The sequence below is a fragment of the Piliocolobus tephrosceles genome, chromosome 10 (assembly GCF_002776525.5).
Source record: "Piliocolobus tephrosceles isolate RC106 chromosome 10, ASM277652v3, whole genome shotgun sequence".
Taxonomy (NCBI): Eukaryota; Metazoa; Chordata; class Mammalia; order Primates; family Cercopithecidae; genus Piliocolobus; species Piliocolobus tephrosceles.
In genome coordinates this window covers 80,412,912-80,440,312 of record NC_045443.1, presented here as the reverse complement: position 1 = coordinate 80,440,312, position 27,401 = coordinate 80,412,912, and the positions used below count along the sequence as shown (strand labels likewise).

General features: G+C 36.0%; 1 protein-coding gene across 1 annotated transcript in view; it reads right to left on the bottom strand.

Moving 5' to 3' along the window:
- Positions 1-27,401, bottom strand: part of TMTC2 (transmembrane O-mannosyltransferase targeting cadherins 2) — a 439,771-nt gene that overhangs the window by 84,790 nt on the left and 327,580 nt on the right. The window contains exons 9-10 of the mRNA XM_023220977.3: positions 21,676-21,757; positions 1,170-1,284 (exon numbers count right to left, since the gene is read on the bottom strand). Of these exons, the coding sequence (XP_023076745.1) occupies positions 1,170-1,284; positions 21,676-21,757 (197 nt within the window). The remainder of the gene's footprint in view (positions 1-1,169; positions 1,285-21,675; positions 21,758-27,401) is intronic.

The window sequence follows — 27,401 nt, the reverse complement described above, 5'->3', positions numbered from 1 at the left end:
CTATGTAATTACAAATCTATTCCTGGAAGCCAAGTGCAGAGACCACAGTATAGAAGTCATTTAATGAAGCATTTAGGTGGGGATTTAATGAACTAGTCTTCAAGTAAGAATATGGGAGGAGTTATATGTGTGTATATAACATGACAAATAATGCTTTGTAAACAACTATATAAATCATTTGATTAAAAACAGTTAAAAACATCCTCCCATAATCTAAATAACCATTTACGGATGCACTGACTTTCTTTATAGTCACACACAAAAATAATACTTTTTATTATTATTTTATTATTATTTAATAATTTTTATTATTTTATTTATTATTTGATAATCTGGCCTTATATTTTAGTATTTTTGCTCTCATTGTAATTAGCCTTTGTAATAGTCTTCTGAAAACAGAAGCATTAAAAGTTAAAAAAATGTATTATTTCACGACAAAGCAATAGTGTTGATTCCAGGGCTATTTTGAGAATTTCACGGGCCTTAAGTATACTTGTATTTGAAACTCCTATCCACTATTAAACATTAAAATGTATCCACATGCCACAGTCAATACAATTAACATAAAAACACAAATATTGAGATGCAGTTTACTGACATAATGTTTTGCTTTGGAGACATTTAATTAGACATGTATTATATTCAATTTTGCAGTTTTCTTTTTGTATTTTATGAGTAGTAATTTTTAGAGGGAAGGGAAAGGAGGTTGCAGTAATTTTCAGAAAGTCCTAAAACCTCATATGCCCTACACATGGTGCATATAGACCGGGGGACTCCAATCTTTTGGCTTCCCTGGGCCACAATAGAAAAAGAATTGTCTTGGGGCCACACATAAAATACAGTAACACTAATAATAGCTGACGAGCTTAAAAAAAAAAAAAAAAAAAAAAAGAAAGAAAAAGCAAAAAAACCTCATAATAATGTTTTAAGAAAGTTTACGAATTCGCATTGGAATGCATTCAAAGCTGTCCTGGGTCACGTGTGGCCCATGGGCCATGGACTGGATAAGGATGAATAGCTTATAATGAATACAATGTTTCTAATTTTTTACATAGTTAAGCAGCATGATTCACATTAAGAATGTGGAATAAGGTGGTAGGACATTAAAATTCGTATACTTAATTACCTTCTCAAAGTCAAGGCTTTGAGGCACAGTAGCAAGAACTAACCTGAGCATGTGGGCAGCATTGAAGACAACATCAAACTCTGTGCTGTCTAGTTCAGCTGCTTTTTTTGCCATCTCAGCTGCTTCTATGAGACGAGCTTCTTCCAGAAGAAACTGACCTGAAAAGCATAAAAATCAGTGAGCTTCAACTCCGAAAATCCCATGAAACAATAAAGTTGTTATTAAAGAAAAATAAGTACAGTGGTAAAGGTGATTTGAAGCTAAAATTTAATAATACACTCATTATTTAGAGACTATTTATATGCCTTTTGCTTAATTATGGGACATTTCAAGGTTTCTATTTGCTAACTTAAACATTTTTTTCTTAAAAAGAAATCATCTATAGACTATTCAGCAAGATATAAGATGAATAAATTTAAAGCTATATTACAAATATGAGTTGAGCTGATTCCCACTGTTAGTACTTTAAAACAGCTCCTGTCTCTGATGCATATGTACAAACAGGCATATTCATATTGACAAACATGCATTTCTCATGTTTAATATTAAATTACTGATAGACATAGGAAGGTAGGTTAAGCATTAATTTACTCAATTAGATTTAATAATAATTATGGAATAAATATTATTTATTCCAATAAGTTCAGATTTGTGAGATTACTTTCAGGTTAGCTTTACAAGGTTAGAATTACTGCAGACAGAGTCACAGAACTCTTTCCACTGTACCTCAAGAATTGTTACATAATGCTATCCCCAAAACATATTGTGAGGGTAAAGAAAACAAAAGTTAGGCCTAATTTTAATGTCATAAATATACAGACAGAGACAACAGGCCACTTTTTAAAGAGAGATTGAACAGTAACAGTACTAATGCTAAGCCGTATCTGATATGGATATTCAAATAAAAACCAAATTAAAGGATGACAAACATATGCTGAAGCCATCTATATAGTTGCCAGGTTTTTCAAGTTGTGATCTAATTATTATCTCTTCCTGTTTGAGGTTTCATGTTTGTGTAAAGTTCAAGAATTTAAAAGTACTAAAAATAGTTATAAAAATGATTAGTAAGTTCTGAGCTGCAGACAGAAACATGAAACTTTAAAAATGTCAAGAAGACATATACACAGCCAACAAGCATGTGAAAAAAGGCTCAATATCCCTAATCATTAGAGAAATGCAAATCAAAACCATAATGAGATACGATCTCACACCAGTCAGAATGGCTATTATTAAAAAGTCAAAAAATAACAGATGTTGGCAAAGTTGCAGAGAAAAGGAAAGCCTTATACACTACTGGTGGGAATATAAACTAGTTCAGCTTCTGTGGAAAGCAGTATGCCAATTTCTCAAAGAACTTAAAACAGAATTACCATTTTACCCAGCAATCTCATTATTGTGTAGATACCCAAAAGAATAGAAATCATTCTACCATAGACACATGCATGTATATGTTTGTTGTTAACAGTATTCACAATAGCAAAGACCTGGAATTAACCTAAATGCTCATCAATGGTAGACTAGATAAAGAAAATGTGGTACACACATACCATGGAATACTATGTAGCCACAAAAAAGAATGAGATCATGTCCTCTGCAGTAACCTGGCTGGAGCTGAAAGCCATAATATGAAGCAAACTAACACAGGAACAAAAAAACAAACACCACCATGTTCTCACTTATAAGTGGGAGCTAAACACTGAGTACACATGGACACAAAAAAAGGAACAATGGAGACAAGGACTTGAGGGAGGAGGTTGGGAGTGGGGAGATCAAAAAACTGCCCCTTGGGTACTGTACTTATTACTAGAGTGATGAAATAATCTGTCCACCGAGCCCTATGTATTTACCTACATAGCAAACCTGCACATGTATCCCACATGTGTACCACACATGTGCAATCTGTATGTGAACCTAAAATAAAAGGGAAAGATAAAAACAAAAAAATAAAAATGCTAAATGCTCTCTCGTGGCTAAAAAGCTCATTATTTACTGTTTATTTAATGAATATTACAAATTGTCTTCTAACCCAAAAGACCATTTCTTAAATAAAAAAGAAATACCTCTATTTTAAGGATTTATAATAAACCATAGCCAGCTAGGTGTGGTGGCTCACGCCTGTAATCCCAGCACTTTGGAAGGCCAAGGCAGGTAGATTACCTGAGGTCTGTAGTTCGAGACCAGAGTGGCCAACATGGTGAAAGCCAGACTCTACTAAAAATACAAAAATTAGCCAGGCGCAGTGGTGGGTACCTGTAGTCCCAGCTAATAGGGAGTTCGAGGCAGGAGAATTGCTTGAACCCAGAAGGCAGAGGTTGCAATGAGCCAAGACTGCACCACTGCACACCAGCCTGGGCGACAGAGTGAGACCCTGTCATTCATTCATTCATTCATCACTCGTTCATTCATTCATAAATAAATAAATGCCACTGCTTGCATTTAAATATGTCTAAATTTCAATTAGTAAGCAACGATGAGTAAAGGTAAGCCTATGATTATAAAGACTTTTTGTTTTTTTCAAAAGCAAGTGACAAAATTTTAAGACTAGGACTTGGAGATCACTCAGCTATTTCTACAAAAAGTTTCACATCACTTTCTTAGTTTGTCGCCTAACATTCTGTGCCTTTCGTATCTCCCAGAACAAATAAACATTAATTCTTGGGTTAGAAAATTAAGGAAACAGAATTATAAATAAGTTACATTTATAAATAAGAAACACATTACTTATGAAATAACTGCATATGCTAACTCTACAGATACAGATATGAAATGAAATTTAAATATATGGTGCGTTTTTGTATGTCAGTAAAATAAGAATCAGATAATCTGTGGCATACTGAAATATTATTATCTCCTCATATATAGCTTCATAAAGGTTGCCAGGTTAACCGCATCCTTCAGATAGTTGTGGTTATTATAGACTGCTTTTTAAATAAAAATACAATATTAATTACTACTTTTATTCAAAACATAATATTTAACTAAGCAAATGCATTAATAAATACATTATTTATGTGGCATTTAAACAAAGGATAATGTAGGAAATTATTAATTGTTCTTTTCCTTTACAGGCAGCTATTAACTCTGAAATGTAATCTATATTAACAGTTAGAAAAACATAACAATTAATTGAATAATGAAGGTTATTTTCTTGAAATTCATTAGACTGTAGAGAGAACAGAAGATTAGTTCTGGTTAAAAAAGAAAAAGAACATGGTATCTATTCTGTACATATGGAAAGAAAGAAGAATATTGACAAGTCATCTATATGGTGAAGGTAATTATAACCATAACACGGGATCCCTTTACAAGCAACGTCCAGGGCAAAGCCTTTGAAGCTTTAGCAATGCCAAATGCATCTTTGCTGTTCAACAACAAAAAAAGGAAACATCATTAATTTTGTAAAATCAAATTAACTTTTTCTCATCATTTAATATTTCTTTATGCTTTAAATTAGCTTTGCCATGCAACATGTGCTTTGTAAACAATTTCCAAAAACTACATGGAACATATAATTTTTAGTACAGTAAATGGTGACAGAAAAAAATTCCCACATGATCATTTTATAACTGCAAAATTCATTTACCATATTAATATTCAGAAAAACAATATCACAACACATCAGTTAGATATCTGGATATTTTCCTCTATTCTGTTCTCGACAGGCCACAAATCTCAATTGTTCCACATTAGTGTTCTGCTGTGTGATAAAGGCACAGGATATTATGGAATCTGAATCATCTGGTTGGTATTTTTTAAACTGAATTTGAATATTTCAAACAAAGGTGAAGGTAAATTATTATTCTGCTACATTACATTGAAATATAACTGAGAATTGATGGAAAATAGAGCAATAAACATTTTGAATACATAGAACTTGTGTTTTGTACAGGGAACTGTTTGTACAGGGAAACAAATAGTAGGTTTCTTCCTAAGAACTACTCCAAGAACCTAAAGTGATATGTTATTGGGGCAACAATAAGAAAATTTTCCCTTGCCTCTTCTGGAAGGCTTTACCTCACCTCACCCCTCTCCCATCAGCTTTATCTATTACTACTTCCACCAGACACTAGCCCCTTCAAACTATTAACTGGGCTTCCCATAGTGGAACCTACTACTTCCCATCTTTGTCTGGAACTTCCAGCCACCAAGATCTCCCAGCCTCTAAGTTTGTCCCAGCCCATCTCCAGTTCTGTCTTGCCTACCTATTGTAAAAAGACAGCTTTCATTTTTATGCCCAAAACATTTCCTTCTTAGTGATGCCTTCTTAGGCCACTTTCCAACAGTGTTAGGATTGCTAATGATTTAGGTTCACTGTAATATAATTTGCCAACTAAATACAGCACCTAGAATGGTAAAAGGGAGTATAAATTATGCTGAAGCAAGGGTGGAAACCAGAATTGTCCCAATATGGCCACCCCACTTATAGCACATGTGGCAGAATGTGGATCTCAGTCCTCTCATCTTAATTACTACTGGGAACAGAACTATTCGTACAATCAGGCATTGAATCACTGCTAGCAGAAGTAATAAATATGGCAAGAAAGACAGGTGCTCTTCCCTGAAGAAATTACTGTGAAGCCTATCAAGACTGAGACAAGCCCCAAGTTCCAGTGAATAGGAACAGCTAATGAGGCTCAGGTAGTGCAGGTATACTACAAGGTAGAGCCAGGACTAAAGGAAGAGAAACTCGAGTAAGGCAGGCACTTTGGGGAGTCCACCTACACTGATGGATTCTACAGGGCCTGCAAGGTTACCTTTTTTATTAGTCTCTAGCTTTAGAGTACATCAGAATGACCTGGAGGGCTTGAACTAAAACAGAGAGCAAGGCACCATCCGCAGAACTTCAGATTCAGTGGGTTTGGAATAGCGCCTGAGATTTACATTTTTAACAAGTTCCCTGGTGATGCTGATGCTGTCAGTTCAGTGTCCACACTTTGCGAATCAGTATTGTATGTGAAAAACAAAATAAATGTTTTTCACCATACTCTGGACTCTACTGACATCTGGGATTAGCTAGCAGGCTGAGCTCTGTTGGTAATCAATTGCATCTGGCATTGTGGCAAATCCGTATGGGTCTACAACAACCTCAGTTTTTGCCTTCTCAGAAGAATGAATTCGACAGAGGGGGATAAGGCAGAAGGAGATACTGAGGCATGTTTTAGAGCAGAAGTGCCAGTTTAGTAAAAAGCTTTAGAACAGTAATAAAAGGAAGGAAAGTACACTTGGGAGAGGGCTAAGTGGGTGACTTGAAAGGCAAGTATGCGGCTTGACCTTTTGACTTAGGGTTTTATAGGTTGTCATACTTCCGGGGTGATGGGCGTTACTTCTCCCCACTTGCACAACTCCTGAGATCTTATCGGGAAGGTGTTGATCACCACTTTCAGGTGTTTTCTATCTATCAGGAGCCAGCTTCCCCTCGTGCCAGCTGTGAACAATTATTACTTTAGAGAAACAGTTAAAAACTGCCTGACCATCACCTGATGGTTGCCAGACACTCCCGGTGTGTGGGTGTGGGAAAAAGCCCGCTCCAGACCTATTCATAAGCAACTAGCTATAACAGCACTGTCTTCCCTAATCATGGGGCTTAGGTAACTAGTTTATACGTATGTGTATAGACAGATAGATGTGTATAAGACATATTCATTGAATATCAGTTTACTTTCTAAAAGTCATTAAAATAAGGAAAGGTGGGCCGGGCATGGTGACTCATGCTTGTAATCCCAGCACTTTGGGAGGCTGGGGTGGGCGGATCATGAGGTCAGAAGTTCAAGACCAGCCTGGTCTCGAAACCACCGTCTCTACTAAAAATATAAAACTTAGCTGGGCGTGGTGGCACGTGCCTGTAATCCCAGCTACTCAGGAGGCTGAGGCAGAAGAATCACTTGAACCTGGGAGGCAAAGGTTGCAGTGAGTCAAGATTGTGCCATTGCACTCCAGCCTGGGTGACAGAGCTAGACTCCATCTCAAAAAATAAATAAATAAAAATAAAATAAAAAAATAAGGAAAGGTAAAAGTTTTATCCTTCACATAGAATAATAGATTTCTGAGAAACCACTTCTTTTTCATATACAGCAAACACATTCTATGTATTTGATAATTGAGTAGAATTACAAATAAAAAAAAGCACAAACAGCATAAGTAACATTTATTTTGTTCTCATGAGTGTACTGTTGCTACTACACTTTATTTCTTTGGTTGTAATTTGTCTTACCCAAGCTTATTATCACCTTAATTATCACAAATTACAGGGAGACAAAAAGGAAAAAAAATGAGATGAGAAATTATTTTTTAAAGTAATTTGAGTAGAGCAAAACAGATGATATAAAATAAGGAAGCATTCTCTAGAGATCTAGAGACAAAGAGCGTAAAAGTCTCCTCATGGGCTAACGTGGGAAAAGGGAAACAGCAATTGTTTTGTATTGAACTGTTTCAACATCAGAGTAATATCATTTCTTCTCTGGACAAATCTGTCGCTGAACCATTTAAAGTGCTTAGTAGATTTTTACCAACATTTCAATATGACAAGCTTGTGAAGACCAATCTTTCATTAATTCCTGGATTTAATAGGCTGCCTGCAATGGTAGAAATCCATAAAAATGTAAGCTGGCCTTAAGCCATAGGCTCAAATCCTGCTTTGTAAAAATTCTACATATAAAATCCCTAGATTAATCGTGACTGGCATTTTTTTCTAAAATATTACAAAAATTCACTGAGGATCAATACAACTAAAGAGCTAAAACAATCTGTAATAGGTGTTATACAATTCTCTTTAGAAAAAAATCATTCATATGTAGCTTTAAAAATGTTCAAAATCAAATAAAAATATATTTTATAAAACAACTATAAAATGACATTTGCATTAAAGTAATTATCCTTGGAAGATGACACTTGATCATAGAAATGTGTTCAGAATCATCTGAACTCTACTGATACCATTCTGTCTCAAGCCACCACATCACCCTGGATGACAGCAATAACCTCCTAAAGAGTCCCCATACTTCTAGAGGGTATTCTCAAAATGGCAGTCTGAGTGATCTTGGTAAAATGGAAATCGGATTGTTGTTCTACAGTTGATCTAAGAACCCTTACGCTGGCCAACACAGATTGCTATGATCAACATGGGTTCTTCCCCAACCTCTCTTACTGTTCCGGTAATATTACATCAGAGGAAAAATGGCTCCTGGTTCAGAATCTTTTCACTCACCATGCCCTCCACCTGCAATGTTTTTCCCCCAGATATCCCAGTGGTCTTCTCTCTTACTTACTGACACACTCTGGGGATTTAAGAAATGCCATGTTCAATGAAAGGACTGAACCAACTAATATTAATAATATCTCTATGTGGCTCTCATCTTCAAGAGCAAGCTATCCAGCATTTGTCATCAGAAATGTTTCTATTCATATTTCCATATTTTGCAGTGATTTTAGGCAGAGCTGCAGCAAATGGCCATGCACGCTTTCCAAAGGTGCCCATTCACAGTGAAGTTTCTATGAATGGTGCTTTCCGCACTTGAGCAACATGGTGGCCCTGATATTAGGACTCTGAATTTCCTTTGGAACATGCACAAAAAATTCAGATATCAATCATACCTTCAAAGATATTTTAATTTCAGAACAATTCAAACTATGCAATTTGTCTAATATGTATTATATGGTATTGTATTGTGACATAAATTCAACAGACTGGGACAGAAGAGGAAATAATCTGAAAACAGAAGATAGTTTCTTTCATGGGTTATATATACCCCCCAAATTAATATTGTGCCTACTATACACAAAATATGGTAGTACTTGCAGTGGGCATACAAAGATAAGCACCATATTTATCCTTGAAGAAGTTCCATTTTATTAGAGGAAAGAGGAGATTACAGAGATAGTTTAACCCCAAAACTCATATAAACTGGAAAAGGTGTGAGGTATCACAGGCTGAATGCATCATTTCTATTTCTGAATGGAGGTAATTTTGGTTTGGCTTTGTTCAACCAGCAGCCAGTTCAGGAAACAGAACATTGCCAGCATCCCAGAAGCAACTATCTGTACCTGGGACTTTTTCAAAGATTACGATGATTAGAAATGGGGAAAAGCCACGATGGAAGTAATTGGGCAAACTGGTTTTAGTCACATCTAGTGGTAACAGGATGAGTGCATAAAAGGGAATTGAGGCAAGTCATTTATGGGGTGTTTTACTAGAAGAGGGTAGTAACACTTCCGGTAAGAGAGGGTTGATGATAATGCAGCAGTCAGGCGTTAGACTAGTTGTAGGTAGGGGATACTACTAAAGAGAGGTAGCTTGTTCATGCTAATTCTGTCTGAGATAATTAAAAATACGGAGGGGGCTCTTCTTTTTTTGCCTCTCTGAGAGAAGCCTTGCTGAGTGTCTTTTTCTCAGTCACCATGGCATTTCAAATATGCTTTCACTCTCAGACTAATTTCTCTAGCCTTCCCTTTATTCATTTTGTTGCTTTGTGTTTTTATGTCCTTGGCAGCCTGAGTGAGTAAATGCTGGTTTTCGTGAGACAGGCCTAATGTGATAAATGTGCCACAGTTACCGGCCAAGAAAACAGGTGGCCTGGTGAACAAGGAAAAGATACCCAAGAGATCAATCTGGGCTGCTTATTGTGAGACTGGGAGGCCCTGGATTTGTTCCCAAGTGAACATGAGACCAAGAATTTGTCCTGATTTGGACAGGTGGCAAGGAAGGTGTCTAGTGCGAAGATTAGAGAAACAGAAGGCCAGGGACCTGCGCTCAACTGGAAAGGAGGTCAGGAAGGTTAGAAGTACTTTACTGAATTTATTTCTCCCCTGACTCTTTCCAAAAGGGTTATGAAATGCCAGGAAACCATTGAGGGAGTTATGATGAGCGTCTGACAGGGTGTGGGAATTTCTTCAGGCTAAGAACAAGAAGGGAGACCGGGGAGGAGGCGAGAAACTACAAGGAAGAGAGAAGGAATGCGGGGAGGGACAAGGAATAGAAGGTAATGCAATTTCATCATAGGTTTAAGTGATACACAGATTCAACAGGGATCAAGTATGCTTCAAAAGAGAAAATAAGTTCACAATGGGTTTCAAACTATCGGCAAGGTTTTATCACCTAAAGAGGAAGAGAAGGATGCAACTAGATGAGGAATACAACCTCAAAGACCCAGAAGTAAGCAGCACCATTTATAGGATGGGGTGCATTTTTACACTAGGGAGTTTAAGGAAAGAGATAAGACAGACAAGAGGACTCAAATACATTTTCTGAGTAACTAAAGAAAGGAGCCCATTCCTCTGAGACTAAGTTAGAGCAGTAATGAGAATGGAGAGAGACAGCTCAAAGAGCCCAAACATCCTTTTCGTAGGAGAGCTGCAGATCTTCTCACTGTGCTTGCACACCATCTCAATGGGCTTTTCTGATACTCATTTCAAGATGTGTCAAGCAAAACACAGAATAGTTAATAGCAGAGCACACAAGCTTTGTGATAACTGTTTTAATTAAGGCAGAAGAATAAATTGCAAACAAAGATCTCAAAGTGGATTTGCTTGCCGAGTCAAAATAGGTAAGACTGGAAAAACTGTTTCTCTTCCTGCCCCACCAACGTGTGTGTGTATGTTCAATTTATTTCACACAACACACACTTCAGAGACACTACAGAGTTCTCCAAGATGAGCCATGTTGAGATTTGTAGCTACAGAGAAAAGCCCCTGTGATTTACCCAGTTAAGTGAGCATGTACTTATGGAAATAATGGAATAATGGAAACGATCCATTATTTTTCCCTTAAAGAACTGTTTAGACTGTTGAGCACAATGTCTACTCTCTTATTTGTAAGGCTATTTATAATCTTCCGTCCTCCTGCAATTATTCCCTTTCTCTGATCTTTTTGTTTACATGTAAAGAGGTATACAGTCCTCTTTTTCTTAATCCTAGGTTTTTACTGTATCTCTTCTTCCCTTAATTTGTCCCTTTATTTATACACCTTATTCAAAAATTTTTTCATATTTTTAATCATTCTCCAGAATATTTTTATTATCATTTTAAAATAATAAATCCCCATTGTCACAATTCACTGAGCATTTATTATGTGCTAGTTACTTTATAAAATTGTAAATAAATCCTTACAACTTTAGGCCATAGTTATCCTCTCTAGATTATGACACTGAGGAGCAGAGAGTACAGCACAGGCTACATCATGCTCAGGGAGATAATCTGCAAGTAGGGCTGGGTGTGCCTCGTTCCAAATTCATGTCACTGTTAAAAATCTATTGCACTGTCTACTCCCTACATTCACGTCTTAATTAAGTTCTTATCATTGTGCCTTTGTGGCTTCTAAAGTCCTATAAAAAGAGAGATTCAAAAGAAAGTATGCTAATTTTACATAACTGTACATCTCCTTAGCAAAGCATGACCTAGTTATAAACATTTTTTTAAAGTGGATTCTATTTTCATACACAAAAAAAGGGGGCACAGATGAGAAAAGGGAAGTTGAAAACTAACCAAAGGCCAGTCTACCCTTCTTTATTCATTCTTGTATTGAAAAAAAGTTGATTGGCCTGGTGCGGTGGCTCATGCCTGTAATCCCAGCACTTTGGGAGGCCGAGCCAGGCGGATCATGAGGTCAAGAGATCGAGACCATCCTGGCTAACACGGTGAAACCCCATCTCTACTAAAAATGCAAAAAAATTAGCCGGGTGTGGTGGCGGGTGTCTGAAGTCCCAGCTACTTGGGAGACAGAGGCAGGAGAATGGCCTGAACCCGGGAGGCGGAGCTTGCAGTGAGCTGAGATCTGGCCACTGCACTCCAGCCTGGGCGACAGAGCGAGACTCCGTCTCAAAAAAAAAAAAGAAAAAAAGTTGACTGACCAACCTTCCTAGGTGAAGCACCACTGTGGGCATGGTTGGAAACCCTGTGGAAAGGCCACTCTGGTTATTGTCTTGATTCTTTGGTTTGAGTTACAGTTTCTTCACTTTTCACATAGGTATAATCTCACTGAGTTACCAGAAGAACAAGTGAGATAGTGTAAATAACACCATGTTGGGTGACGTCTGGTGCCATGCCTCCTCCTTTTCTTTTTACTAACTTCTCCATGAGCTCCTTTCCTTTTGCACCTTTCAGGTTCTCAAGTTGCCCTTCCTCCCTGGGGCCTTCAAGAACACAACGACGAGAGCTCCCTGGGTCTCTTCACCAGCAGTCCTCCATAATATCAGCAATGTGGCTCTGGGTCTGTGTCACTATTGGGGATTCACAAGGCTCACATTTAGTAAGAGCATATCTTTGAAAGAACAAGAAAAACCATAAACATATTGTAAGCTGGGGTGTCAGAAGAGGCTCAAATTCTTGCTCTGCCAACTTACTAGTCCTAGGGCCTTCAAAGTGCCACTTAAACTCTTGGAACCTTAAATCCTATATCCGTAAAATAGGGGTAATGTTATTTCTTCACAGGACTCAGGAACTGACAAAAATATGCAGAAAAGTACTCAGCGCTTGGTCAGGAATGTAATTGTTAAACACTGAGCTTCAGTAATACAGCACTAGCATTAATGAGCACATATGTGCCCAGCATGATGCCAAGCTCTTTCTTTTCTACAAATTTTCATTAACTGTGGAGTAAGGACACACCGTATTACTTGAATTGATTTAATCATCCTAATATTGTGAAGAATTTTGCAATTCTATAGTATACGTTACAACACAGTTTCATTTCTTTCTCGTTTTTTGGAAGAGATATAACCAAACTTTGTGGGTGACAAATGACATCACCACAGAATGTCATCATACCATCTTAGCATGGTCTTATAATTATATATGTTGACATAAGAGATGATAACATTGCAGTATAGCACAAATGGCCCTGTAAAGAATTTATCTACTATTAACTGGCATTGAAATCTTGGGTAATATACTCCAAAGTCACTGCTTGATGATGTCACTTTCCTCATCTGTAAAATAAACATAGTCATGTACCCTCCCCATCTCGCTGTGGGAATTAAACAAGATGCTATATGTGAATTTCTCAGGCCACAAAAGTACTCAGCAAATGTACTATTATATTATGAATTCATCAAATCTATTATATATAATAGATTTGTCAAATATATAATATATTCATCAAATATAATATTTGAAGATTTCATAATGGAAATATTATATTTAATGGAGACTCCATGCAAGTGGTCTTTCTCTACCTTTTATTCCTTTCTTGCTTTTTATGTCTTAGAAGTTTATATGTTGAGTTCTATTCAGTAATTTTGGATAATTAGTTGGTTACCATAATTCTACTGCTATCTACCCGAACAATAGATTAAAATGCTTGTTCTTGGCCAGGTATGGTGGCTTATGCCTGTAATCCTAGTACTCTTAAAGGCCAAGGCAGGTGGATCACCTGAAGTCAGGAGTTCAAGACCAGCCTGGCCAAACATGGCAAAACCCCGTCTCTACTAAAAATACAAAAATTAGCTGGGCATAGTAGCAGGTGCCTATAATCCCAGCTACTCAGGAAGCTGAGGCTGGAGAATCGCTTGAACCTGAGGGGCAAAGTTTGTAGTGAGCTGAGATCGTGCCATTACACTCCAGCCTGTGCAACAAGAATGAAACTCTATCTCAAAAACAAACAAACAAAAAACAAGGTGCTTGTTCTTTCATGTTTTATTAAAGTATTTGTCCTTCATAAAAGTAACGTGCTCATTATAGAAAATTTAAAATAGAAAATAGTAAGCCTTCCAAACAAAGGAAAACAAAAGGGTCCATGTCTAAAAAGCTAATACATCCATTCTAAACATTCTGATATTTTAAAAACTTTGTTTTGCTTTCTAATGACAGTTATTTTGTAGAATTTATTGATACTCTATGTATAACTTTTATTTGTTTTTCACCTAACATGGGCAGTTGTCTCATTATTATGTATCCTTCATAACCTTAATTTAGGATTTATAAAATTTCATCAAATGGAAATAATCCCACTTCATTTAGCCATCTCCCTTTTTCAGATACTTCGATCAGGTATTTCAGATACATGCTTTCCCATTTTTACCTCTAAGAAACAGCAAAGTCAAGGCTCAACTACTATCTTTGCTGATAATCTTAAACATTAAAAAAAACTTTATTTCCTTAAAATATATTCTCAAGAGAGAATTACTGAGAGTAAGTGTTAGAGCAGCTTGAGGGAATTCATTATTTATATTTGAATTCCTTTGATTTCCATTGAGATTGTATGTTTACCTAACTTTTAAAACCAATTGTATTTATTCATATCCCTTGTTCTTTATGTTCTATTTTCTTTGTAGTTGTATAGTTTCTCATGTCTCAAGTAGATTGATCTTCTATTTTTTGCCTTTACAGAAATTATTCATTAACAGTTTGTTGCTTGTCTTTTTAGCATATTACTTTTCAGAAACACATTAGTGCTTTAATTTTTCCTTAATTCTTTGCTTTTCAGCAAAAACCATTTCCTCTTTCCATTTTAGTTATGAGAAAGTTTAATTATAAAAGGCTTTGGAAAGTATCTTATGTAAAATACACAAAGGTATGGAGACTAAATTGTATTAATTTATTAGATACATTTTAATAATAGGGAATTTAGAAATAAAAAAATCACAAGTGAGAAATGAAATAGTTTGGAACAACCTTTAGAAAAACCTTAATCTAATTACATATCCGTGAATTGCTGATCCTCTTCTTAGAGCATTAAAGGGACACTAAACATTGATTTTTCAAAAAAGATGGTTTGTTCTTAAGTATTAAACATAATTGTAATCTCAATGTCATTTTGCAAAGACTCAAAATCTATTTTCATTTTTAATTAAGGCAATATTGTTACTTGGTTCATTATTTAATTTAAAAATTCCTCTTGCTGTTTTTGAAGTGACTAAAAATGAAAGGATAAAATATAGCCTCAGTCCATTACCATCTTCTAACTAGCTTTAGTTATGAATAATAAAAAGTAACACAGGTCACTCACCAATTCAACTCATTACTTATTTCAAGCCTCTACTTCCAGTGCTTAGTGTTGAAAGACCAAACCTATTATTTTAACATTGTCCTCCAGAGCCTACTTTTAAAAGTGAAACAGGTAATATATGAACTATCTGCTATGGTTTAGATATGGTTTGCCTGTTCCTACCAAAGCTCATGTTGAAATTTGATACTCAATATGGTGATGATGGTAGATGGGGCCTAGAGGAAGGTGTCTGGGTCATAAGAGTGGACCCCTCCTGAATGGCTTGGTGCCCTTTTAGTGGTAGTGAGTTCTCTGGTGAGTCTGGATTACTTCTTATGACTATGGATTAGTTCCCATGAGAGTGAGTTCTTACAAAGCCTGGATGCCCCTCGGGTTCACTGTCTTCTCATGTCTCTTCTTCCCCTTTGACCTTCTTCTACTAAGTTAGGAGGTAGCAAAAAGCCCTCACCAGAAGCAAAGGCAATGCACTTGAATTTACTAGCATGCAGACATAAATAAACCTCTTTTCTTTATCAATTACCAGTCTCAGGTATTCCGTTATAGCAAAACAAAATGGACGAGGGCACCGTCCTAGAGAAAAACAGAGTATAATAATAACAACAGTAGAAAGTTCTGGATTTAAAAGTTGAAAGAGCTGGACTTTTTTTCAAGTTCTTCCTCCACTAAACACATTGAACATTTCTGAAATAGGAAGTCACTTAAAAATTCTGAACTTCCATTTTCTCAATCAAATGTAATTAGGATTCATTCCTACCTCCCAGGGGTTGGATGATGAAGCAAAAAAAGACTCAGGGACAAGAAAACATAAGATAGATGGCAAAGTGCTTAATAAATGTATAATAGTAGCATTCTAAAACTGACAATAGAGCCAAATAATAATAATCCAGATAATTATAATTTTAAAAAATCTATACTTTTCTATGAGCTCACAAGCCAGAATGATGGACTTTTTAAAACTAATTAAACTATTATTTTTACAATGTGTACCTCCTTCCCAGTTTGTAAGATCCTCTAGAGCTGGCCTTATTCTCTGCTGTGTCCCTATATCTAGTATAGTGCTGGATAAATACTGAGCAGGAGGTTAAAAGTAAGAGGTTGGCCGGGCGCGGTGGCTCAAGCCTGTAATCCCAGCACTGTGGGAGGCCGAGATGGGCGGATCACAAGGTCAGAAGATCGAGACCATCCTGGCTAACACGGTGAAACTCCGTCTCTACTAAAAAATACAAAAAACTAGCTGGGCGAGGTGGCGGGCGCCTGTAGTCCCAGCTACACGGGAGGCTGAGGCAGGAGAATGGCGTAAACCTGGGAGGCAGGGCTTGCAGTGAGCTGAGATCCGGCCACTGCATTCCAGCCCGGGCGACAGAGCAAGACTCTGTCTCAAAAAAAAAAAAAAAAAAAAAAAAGTAAGAAGTTTAGGACTCATCACTACACAGCTGAACTTGGAAATGAACTATGTCACCGTATCAATAACAAATATAATGGGGCCATAGCTTTTTAGAAACTCACTGTTAATAGGAAGGCAGGAAAAGAAGAAACTGTCTGAGTTGTACATAAGAGTATTTTTTTCAATAGTATTACAATCTCCTCCCTTTTAACTTTTCAAACATCAATCCTTAATATTTCATGAATTCCCCATGTGCCAGAATTTATATACAGTAGGTACCTTGTAACAAAAGTTCATTGATTTAAATTGTTTCAATCGACACCAAATTTACTACTATGCACCTACAGAAAAAATTTATAATGTATTCTATCTGAAACAATGATTTTTCTAGTAATTTTTAAAGACAGACTTCTCGTCTTGATCTTCATTCTTTTGGAGGGCACAAGAGAATTCAAAGAATCCCTTGAATTACAGGCCCACATGAGACACCAAGGCACCAAATCCTCACCTTTGAGATTTATAAACTGAATTCAATAAAGACTTTATATTATTTGCCTCACTTGGACATGGGAATACTTGACAACATACAAATACACAGTGTTGTATTATTACTAACACCATAGTTTGAAACCTATTTTCTACACATTCCTTAAAATTTTGAGAAAAGAGCTGTGAGAAATTGGGTATACGTTACAAACGACAAGAAATTGAAGTACTAGAAAACATTTTTGGAGTCCATGTCAATCCTTCACTTTACAGATAAGAAATCTGAATCCCAGAGACTATAGGTACCACACAGCACCACCTTTAACCAACTCACTGAACCAAATGTATAAACCTGCCTAGCTTTCTTTTTTGCAAGCCAATCTGAAATAAAAGAAAAAAAAAGACAATCTGCAATGCAATCCCTTCCCCCAAACAAAACTAGTGGATACAAAAATACAAGTAACTGATAGCATTTTAAAACACTGCCTTCTAATCACCACTGCAGCAAATATAAATCCTGTAATTCCTTCTGTCTAATCCCAACTGGATATATTTTCCAAGTCACTTGGAAATTCACTAACAAGCAAATCAGAAGTACAAAATCACACAAGAGAGTGGATTTCCCATACAAAATTCACTCAAATTCTGGCATTTTCATTGGCATTTGCAAAAGCATTTTAAAAAGACTCAAAACACATATATTTCATTTAAACACTTATTTTTAAGCTGAGGAAGTGTTATTATTCATTCAATCTGTTGGCATAACAATCTAAGAATATATATAACCAGCAAGTTGGCAAGAAACTAATACGAGAATCATAGTATGTATTTCCTTAAACAAGAAATAAAATTCAAATAGAACATCCTTTCAGGCAATTTTGTAATCCGGATCCAATTCTAGAATGGAGAATATTCCTAACTGAGCTCAATATACATTGCACATTACTGTATAAACAGCAATATAGTAGATATATTGATGATACAAAAATGGAAAACACACCATCCCTACTCTTATGTTAAAATCTTCTAAAGGAAGTAAACATATAATATCAGTATAAATATTTACATTCCCACAACTACTTCCAAGTCCAAACCACCATCATCTCTTGATGAAAACATTGCAACAACTATCTACAGACTTTCCCTTGTTCTATTCTGACCTTTCTCTAGTCCTGTCTTCTCCACATGGTCCCTTCCAGTACACTTACAATAAAATGCAAAACTCCTTAGCTCAGTCTCCAAGTCCCTATGGGCTCTACCTCTGATTCCTCTGTGGCCTCCTTTCGTCCCATTTTCCTACCTGGTTCAATGTGTTCCAGTCACATTAGCTTTTTTTTTTTTTTCTCTGCTGTGAACACAAGCTTAATATTGTCTTAACCCTTTTAACTTTCTCTTTCTTCTGTATGAACCTGGTTCTTTAATAGTTGGATTAACATAGAGATTTCAAATATCATATTCTCAAAAATGCTTTATCTGACTACCTTGTCTCAAGGAGTATCCAACTTCCTACTCATCACCTTCTAAAGGTGACATCATCCTGTTTATTTCCTCTAGAGCATTGCTTTCTTTCTGAACACAGAACAGTGAGGTTGCACATAGTAGATACACTGTATAAATAATAAAATTACTAAAAAACATTCTCATGAACTGTAAAATAAGTCATGACATATGAATTTGAGTTCTAAAAGTGTGCACAGCAGGGCCTACTGATTAAAAATACCTACCTACATCTCTATTTGCCAATATTTTGGGGAAAAAAAAGGAAACAAACAAATTAATAAAACCACAAATCCCCAAACAAAACAGAATATATATATATATATTTCTTTCTTTTTTTTTTTTTTTTTTTTGATATATTTCTTTTTTTTTTTTTTTTTTTGAGACAGAGTCTTGCTGTCTCACCCGGGCTGGAGTGCAGTGGTGTGATCTCAGCTCACTCAACTTCTGCCTTCCAGCTTCGAGTGATTCTCCTGCCTCAGCCTCCTGAGTAGCTAGGATTACAGGCATGCGCCACCACACCCAGCTAGTTTTTGCATTTTTAGTAGAGACGGGGTTTCTCCATGTTAGCCAGGCTGTTCTTGAACTCCTGACCTAGTGATCTGCCCGCCTCGGCCTCCCAAAGTGCTGGGATTGCAGGAATGAGCCATCGCGCCCGAACTCAGAATATAGTTTATGGAATAAAAAGCATGGCAGTAGTCAAGGAATCCAAAAGTTACCTGTAATTAACTTGAGCAAGTCAATTTCATTTCTCTAGGCTTCAATCTACTTATTTGTTCAACAGACGGGTTATATTATATAATTTTAACAACTTTACAGTTCCAGTTCTAAAATTCAATCCTTTGAAATAGATTCCTCTAAATGAAAATCATTAAGATTCTCTTAAATTTTCATGGTTTATAATCTGAGCTCAGTGAGGAAAGAATATCATGCACTCAATTATGGCCTTCCCATCTGTTTGTAGATTATTTTGCCCTAACTACTACTCCTTTTTGGAACCTCATTTTGGGTTCTTTCTATTACCAATTCCAAAGTAGGAAAAAATATTGAAACTTATAAAATTTCATAAAATACCTAACATATTTCATAAAATTATATTGAATTATATAGTCATTCCTCCTTTAGAAAATAAAATACTCCTTATAATGTATGTGTGTCAAAAATACTTAATCCAAGGGTACTCAGAAGAATCAGTTTTTACACATGCATTTAAAGACATTTGTTATCACTGCTTTCCAAATACCATATGAAATAAAAAGTCTGTAGGCTGGGCGTGGTGGCTCAATGCCTCTAACCCCAGAATTTTGGGAGGCCAAGGCAGGTGGATTACCTGAGGTCAGGAGTTTTGAGACCAGCCTGGCCAACATGGTGAAACCCCATCTCTACTAAAAATACAAAAAAAAAAAAAAAAAAAAATTAGCTGGGCATGGTGGCGGGTGCCTGTAATATCAGCTACTCGGGAGGCTGAGGCAGGAGAATCGCTTGAACCTAGGAGGTGGAGGTTGCAGTGAGCCAAGATTGCACCATTGCACTCCAGCCTGGGCAACAAGAATGAAATTACATCTCAAAAAATTAAAAAAAAAAAAAAAAAAAAAGTTTGTAGAACTTTCTGTTCAACTAAATCCAAAAATTTCTCATGGGAGAAATACCCACTACTATCACAACTGGAAAAAATATTTTAGGAGCATGATATAATGTAAAGTTCACAATAATTTTTTTATAAGATAGAGGATGGATATAACCAGATTAATAAGGGGGACAACTTTTAAAATTAATAAAATAGTAAAATTACAATTCAAATGGATCAATGATACTGTTTGAAGAAACTGATTGTGAAAAACCTATATATAATATTGTCTATAATATTATAGGAAACAAGTTTAGAAGATGCAGTAGTAGAATTATTATGAGGCAAATGAAATGCAGGCAGTAGATAGTAAAAAAACAAAAAACAAAAAACAAAAAACAAACAAACCTCCTATTTTATAACATGCAATGACAGGCAGCCCTTTTAGCACTCGGGGAAAATCACCATGGAACTACTTTCATGTACAGCTGAGGTACCCAAAAATACTAGACATAAGAAAATCCTGAAGTACATCATATAGAAAACCCTATAAAAATAAAAATAAATTCTGTAGCAAACTTAAATTAGTTGACTACTATTATAACATGGCATTACAACTGCATTGTGAAACAAAATCAGGAGTTGTACCATCCTGCATTAATGCTGGAAAGATAATGCACTGCAACCCTAGGTTTATAAACATAGACATACAATAACATAAATTAAAAAATGAATTTGTGGTTGTTTGAGTATCTCCATTATTTTATTATTTCCATTCTTCTACATTTGCAGCCTTTCACTGATTCATTTTTACTAGCTAGAAACTAGGAGAAGGAATTATTCTACTAGTATATTAGCTTTATTTCCTTATATTTAATTTCTGTCCACTTTTAAGTTTACTACTTGATAGTTACTAATACATCAAAGCCAACAGTGATCAAAAAAAACACTTTTTCCCCCGAAGGCATCAGCTAAAGTAAATGCGTTTTGGCTCCCTAAAAGAAATTTCAACTGCAAGTCTGGCAGAAATAAGCACATCTTACACAATATCAAACCAGCTATATACTTCGCCTCACTAAACACATGACTCACTACTAACGACAAAGCAGAGTGTGACAGAGTTGTTATGTAACCTCATTCTAGACTGATTAAGGCCAAGGCTCAACAAAATGAGACAGCCATCCTTTGCACCCTTTACAGCTTATCCTCGGCCTCAATATTTGGCATTTACAGGCTGGTGTACATCCATATCTTCCAAAAAGCAAGATTTTTGAGGTCAAAATGTAAACTTCTAAAACTTCAAAATGACATGCTCAGTGAGGAATACATTATCATTTAGAATGAAGAGAAGCAAATGTTTTATTATAAACTATGCATAAGGCAAGGAGCTAGATGCTTTCCTGATGAGATCTCATTTAAACTCCACACTGAACTTGAAAAAAACAACTGTGCAATGTCATCCCTGTTAATATCCTATTAAAATTACTAAAGGAAAATATAACACACAGTCCCTTTAATAGGACTGATTTGAATGAGAAGGTAGGAATATAGCATGAGGCTAAATCTGCAATAACAAAGTCCATCTCCTCTTAAGATGTTCTTTAGCAGCAAAACCTAGATTTCGTATCAACATTAATAGTAAATGTGGGGGACGTGGAAAAAAACTATCAACCACTCACCATAATGCATGTAACAGTTTCCTTTGGTGGGATCCAGCTCAATAGCCTTCAAGAAGAGCTTTTCAGCCTCACTCTTACGACCCTTGAAAAACAGAGAAAATGGATGATTCAGCAACAGATCATGAGGGATTCTTCACTGCCTGCACCTAACTGAAGTAGCCAAATGTCTACTTGGTAATCATCATAGGAAAGAAAAAAAAAAAAAAACATTTTGTTTTTATCTAAATGAGGATGATCAAGTGAAAAGTGTTGAGAGAGAACACTAAGGTCTGAACCCTGGAAGGTATGAAGAATATATAACAGAAGATGAGAATGGCCTACCAAAAACATCAGGCCAGGAAAGCAAGAGACAAGGTGGAAAAAAAAAAAAAAAAAAGGTTTCATGGAAACCGGAAAGACAAGACAGTTTTAAAGAAACATTATTGTCATTTTCTATTTTATTTTCTCCCTTTGTTTCCTCTTCATTCCTTCTTTTTCTTTGTAAAGAACTGCGGCCATTTTAAATTTTGAGATGATTTTGTCATCCGTTATGTAGAAAAGAAGTCACAATTTGGTGAATCTCAAGCAGCTACTATTTATCCTTGCTGCCCTCATTCAGGACTAAAATTCTGCTAATCCAGGATTTAATCTAAAGCTAGGTCACCTTCTTTGTTGTAGTTTTAAGTAAATATTACCATCATATGCACAAGAAAAAGCAAAAAATGGGAGAATGTTTACATACAACAAATTGACTTTTCATTAAAGAATACTACAGGGGAAACAGATTCTAAAAGTATACATTCTTCACCTAGTTATCGCCTCTGAATCAGTTACCTCCACTGTAACACAGAGGGATGGCACAAGACAGGAGAACAACCCTAAGAAGCACTTTCCTGGAACAGTTCTATCTTGTTTGGCATGGTTGGGATGAAGATGTACAGTGACTGTGAAGGGCAGTGAGGCACTGGGTGGTGCCCAAAGCCACAGACCATGGTAAAGACAAATGACCTCATCTGCCTGTTCCTAATTTATATACTGTCTACCAACATAAACTTCAGGCAATGTTTTTCTCTTACTTTGCGTATATTTTTAAAACTGTTAGAGGTATATAATTAACCTAATATGCTACATTAGGGGTGTCCAATCTTTTGGCTTTCCTCGGCCACATTGGAAGAAGAAGAATTGTACACACATAAAGTACACTAACACTAATGATAGCTGATCAGTTTTTTTTTTTTAAAGGTTCATGCATAACTCATAAACATTCATAAAGTTTTAAGAAAGTTTATGAATTTGTGTTGGGCTGCGTTCAAAGCTGTCCTGGGCTGCATGCTGCCTGCAGGCTGCGGGTTGGACAACTTGTGCTACATGCTGTGCAGCTTTGACTCTTTTCTCCATACTCCCTCTCCTTTTGTTCATTCCTTCATTTAAAAAATAAACTCACTGTTGCTACGTCCTTCATTAACTCATTATTCTAGTAGCTAGGACATAGCCTAGTGTCTCTAACACCTATACCTAGTGATAAGCAAAGGATCAGATAACTGACTGCCTCATTTTTTCTATCAATTCAGTAATGCTACTCTATTCAATAACTCCTCCTTAAATCGCAAATCTTGTCAAATACCAATAATTAAAATTTTTAAATTTCCTGCAATGTTTCCCACAATATTTTAACTTCAAAGGAAAGCACAGACAGAATGTTTCCTATACATACACTTTCATAAAGTTACAAATAAGAAGAATTAGCAAGAATCTCACCAATTAAGTTTCCCTAAATAATTTAGTAACTGTAACAAATCAGGCAGCCAAATGTACGAATTAGGAGCACAGATTCTGGGGAAGCAGAACAGCTCCCATACTTGTTTAGCTATGTGACCCTTGGAATATTATTTCATCTCGTAACTATAATTTATTTAATACAAAAAAAAAAAAAAAAAAGGAGGACAGGCAGAGCATGCGATTTTTAGGGTAATGCAACTATTTCATTTGATATTATAATGGTAGATACATGCCATTAAGCACTTGTCCAAATTCATAGAATATTCAACACAAAGAGAGAACTGCAATATAAACTGTAGACTGTAATTCACTCAACTGTAACAAATCTACAACACCAAAGTAAGTTGATCATAAAAGGGGAAACTGTATATCTGGGGTTGTGGGAAGGTGAGGAGGTTTATGGGAACACTCTGTACTTTCTGCTTAATTTTTAATAACCTAAAACTACTCTAAAATAGTCTTAATTTTTAAAAAGGATAATAGTAAAACCTATCTCCTAGGATTTCTGATTTATCTGATATGATACATGTAAATTAACTATTATACTACCTACGTATATGTTTGTAATAAATGTTAACTGATACTTTATATGTATATACACACACATATATTTGACAGCATACAAAAAATGCAGAGTTATAAATGACAAATAACATATTTAGTTTTATATATAGCCCCCAAAGCACAAGGTCATCTGACAAATCATCACTGGAAAGCAATATACAAAGAACTTGCAAAAAATGATACTTTAAGAAAAAGGATGTAAAATGAAAGCTATCATCAGTAAAGCACTGTCTATACAAATGTCATATACAAAGATTTAAAAAGGAAGCTTCCAGTTAAGTTTTAAGAACAGAAGAGAAGGAACTGGCTCTTTTATCGATGCCACAGCAAACAGGGTAGTAAAAATCTCTCTGTATAGTCCATTGGCAAAACAATATTATGAGATTTTTAAAACATGCAGCAAAACTCAAAGGACAGTACCCTCTTGTTGCTCAGTAGATCAAATGTTTAAATGCAATGAGTCTCACACTTTCCTAGATGCAAAATAAACACATTGAAGGCCAGAACATTCTTTCTGACATTGTACCATCACACAAAAATCCATCTTTCTGATTTGATCACTATTTATTTAGCCAAGTGCCAAAAGATAAAGAGGAAAAGACAGTTCTCAGGAGAGTGCAGTAAGCTCTCACTTAATGTGGTCAATCTGTTCTTGGAAATAGCAACTTCAAGTGAAATGACATATGATGAAACCACATTTTTTTTTTTCCTCATCAGCATTATAACAAAACAACATCAAACAAAACAATGTTATTTCAAGGACCTGCTGTTCATCCTTTTGCTTTATTAAAGTTGCAGTGTCCAAGAACATATCAACTACGTTAAGTGAGGACTTGCTGTATATAAAATTAAAAGCCAACCAGGGATAAAGGTTGCTGGTTTGTAGGAGGGAAGCATGAGGAAGAAGTAGTAATATTATGTTTAATCAAATTTACTATTTCAACTGTTATTGTTCTAGATGGTTGGCAGTTAAAGTGAAGAAAAAGTCATTTCTCACCAGACTTTTCCTTATGTCTTTTAGATTATGTCAGCATTCTGCACAAACAAGCACTATTCCTCATTTTGTTTACTGGCTGACATGTCTGAACACAAGTACTGGTTCAGAAATGAAGAAAAAGGGACTGTATTGAGTATTAAAAACAACCAATATTTATTAAACTCACAACAAACAAACAAACAAACAAAAAAAAAACACCACCCCAATTAGGAAAGTGCCTGTTCAGGTCCACTCTGATTGGTATCAATAAAACATAGAAATGTAAGAGAAATATTCAGTAAAGTTTGTTTAGCCTAATCTATATCATGGGATCAGTATTAAGCTAATTCATTTTGTTTTCTTAACTAAACTGGATGCCACTACCACTGTTTAGCTCAGGTGCCCGGCTGAGTGGATGTACAAGGCAAGCAGCATTTCTCCCAATGACTGATCAATGGTTTATCTAATTACAAAATACACAATAGAAAAATACATACATATTGTCATACACACACACACACAATCATTTCTAAAACTCTAAATCCTTCAATCATTTCTAAAACGCCCCTTAAAGCAGGCAGGAATATTAAATATAAGAGATAATTAGACTATTATGGCTTCAGCTTAAATTGCTTTATTTTTAAAAAGTAAACTATACTCAAACATTTGTCCCTTATCTTTAGTGACAAATTATTTATTACATCAATTACCCAACTCTGTAGTGTGTCTTGATAACCACAACTCAGAAATATTTTACCAAATGACACCTGAAGGCACCAAGCCCTTTCATTGTTGCATTGCATTATGATTATGATGTTGAGTGTTTATGTAAATATGTATTTTTATATATTTAAATATGTAAATTTTAGTATTTCAATTTATAATAGGAAATATGTATATTTTGGTCTTCATCCCCAATTCCTGGTACAGAACTTCTAACATCCTTGTAGTTTCTTGAGCTATAGGGGTGCTAGGAGAATCTTTTGCTCTAATATCTGGTCTTTTACCCTAGTTTCCTGATACACAACTTCTAATTCTTCGAAATTTTCTAGGGAATAGAGGTGTCTTTTGTTCTTATGAGGCAAATCTTGATAGGCTCCTGGATGGGGGCTGGTCACCAGGAAGATCAAGCCATGATTAGAAACTTGGAATTTTCAGCTCCACCCCTTCCCACTATTCTCTGGGAAGAGGAGAAGAGATGGAGGCTGAGTTAATAATTTATTAGGCCTGCATGAAGAAGCCTCCATAAATATCCCTGAATTACAGGATTTGGAAAGCTTCTGTACTGATGAATAAGAACATGTCTATACGCCAGTAGGGTGGCACAACTCAGTTCCACCAGGGCAGAAGTTCCTATGCTAAGGATGTTTCCAAACCTTCCCCTGTGTATCTCTTTATCTGGCTGTTCAATCGTCTCCTTTAAAATATCCTTTGTAATAACTTGGCAATAGTAAGTCATCTGTTTTCCTGGGATCTGTGAGTCACACTAGCAAACTGGACCCAGGAAGAGGGTCATGGGAACCTCCAATTTGTAGTCGTGTTGTATAGAAGTTGTGGGTAACCTGGAAACCTGCAACTTGGATTGGCACCTAAAGTGGGGCAGCAGTTCTGTGAGACTGAGTCCTTAACTGTGAAGTCTGCACTAACTCTGGTTAGTGTCAGAATTTAATAGCAGGGCATCCTACTGGTGTCTGCTGGACAACGGCTTGGTTTGTGGTAACTCTGGTGATTGGTTTGTGGGGAATTCTCGCACTGACACTTGTGTTAGAAGGTTCTAAGTTGAGAGCATAATAGGAAAAAACAGTTTTTTTCTACTATACATAAATATGAATATATAATACATCTATATGGTAAATATATAATACATTTATATATAAATATATATAATACATTTATAACAGGCTACTATGATTTCTTTTCCTTTTCTTTTTTTTTTTTTTTTCAATGAGACAGAGTCCCAAGAGTCTCACTCTGTCACCCAGGCTGGAGTGCAGTGGTGCGATCTCAGTTTACTGCAACCTCTGTCTCCTTGGTTCAAGCCATTCTCACGTCCCGGACTCTGGAGAAGCTGGGACTACAGCGTGCACCACCACACCCAGGCAACTTTTGTATTTTTAAGTGGACATGGGTTTTCAACATGTTGGCCAGGCTAGTCTTGAACTCCTGGTCTCAAGTGATCTAGCTGCCTTGGTCTCCCAAAGTGGGATTACAGGTGTGAGCCACCATGCATGGCCCTATTTTCTTTATATAACTTAATAGCTTATAGTTGCTACTTAGTTATTGATGTTCACATGTTATTAGTAAATTACAGAGCTGTGAACAAAGTAGTAACTTCTCCAATTCATATCTGGAAAATGTCATACCAGCTAAGCTTTCTAAAATGATAAAAATAGTTCTTCCGAACTAGCTCACATTCTCAAATATTTAT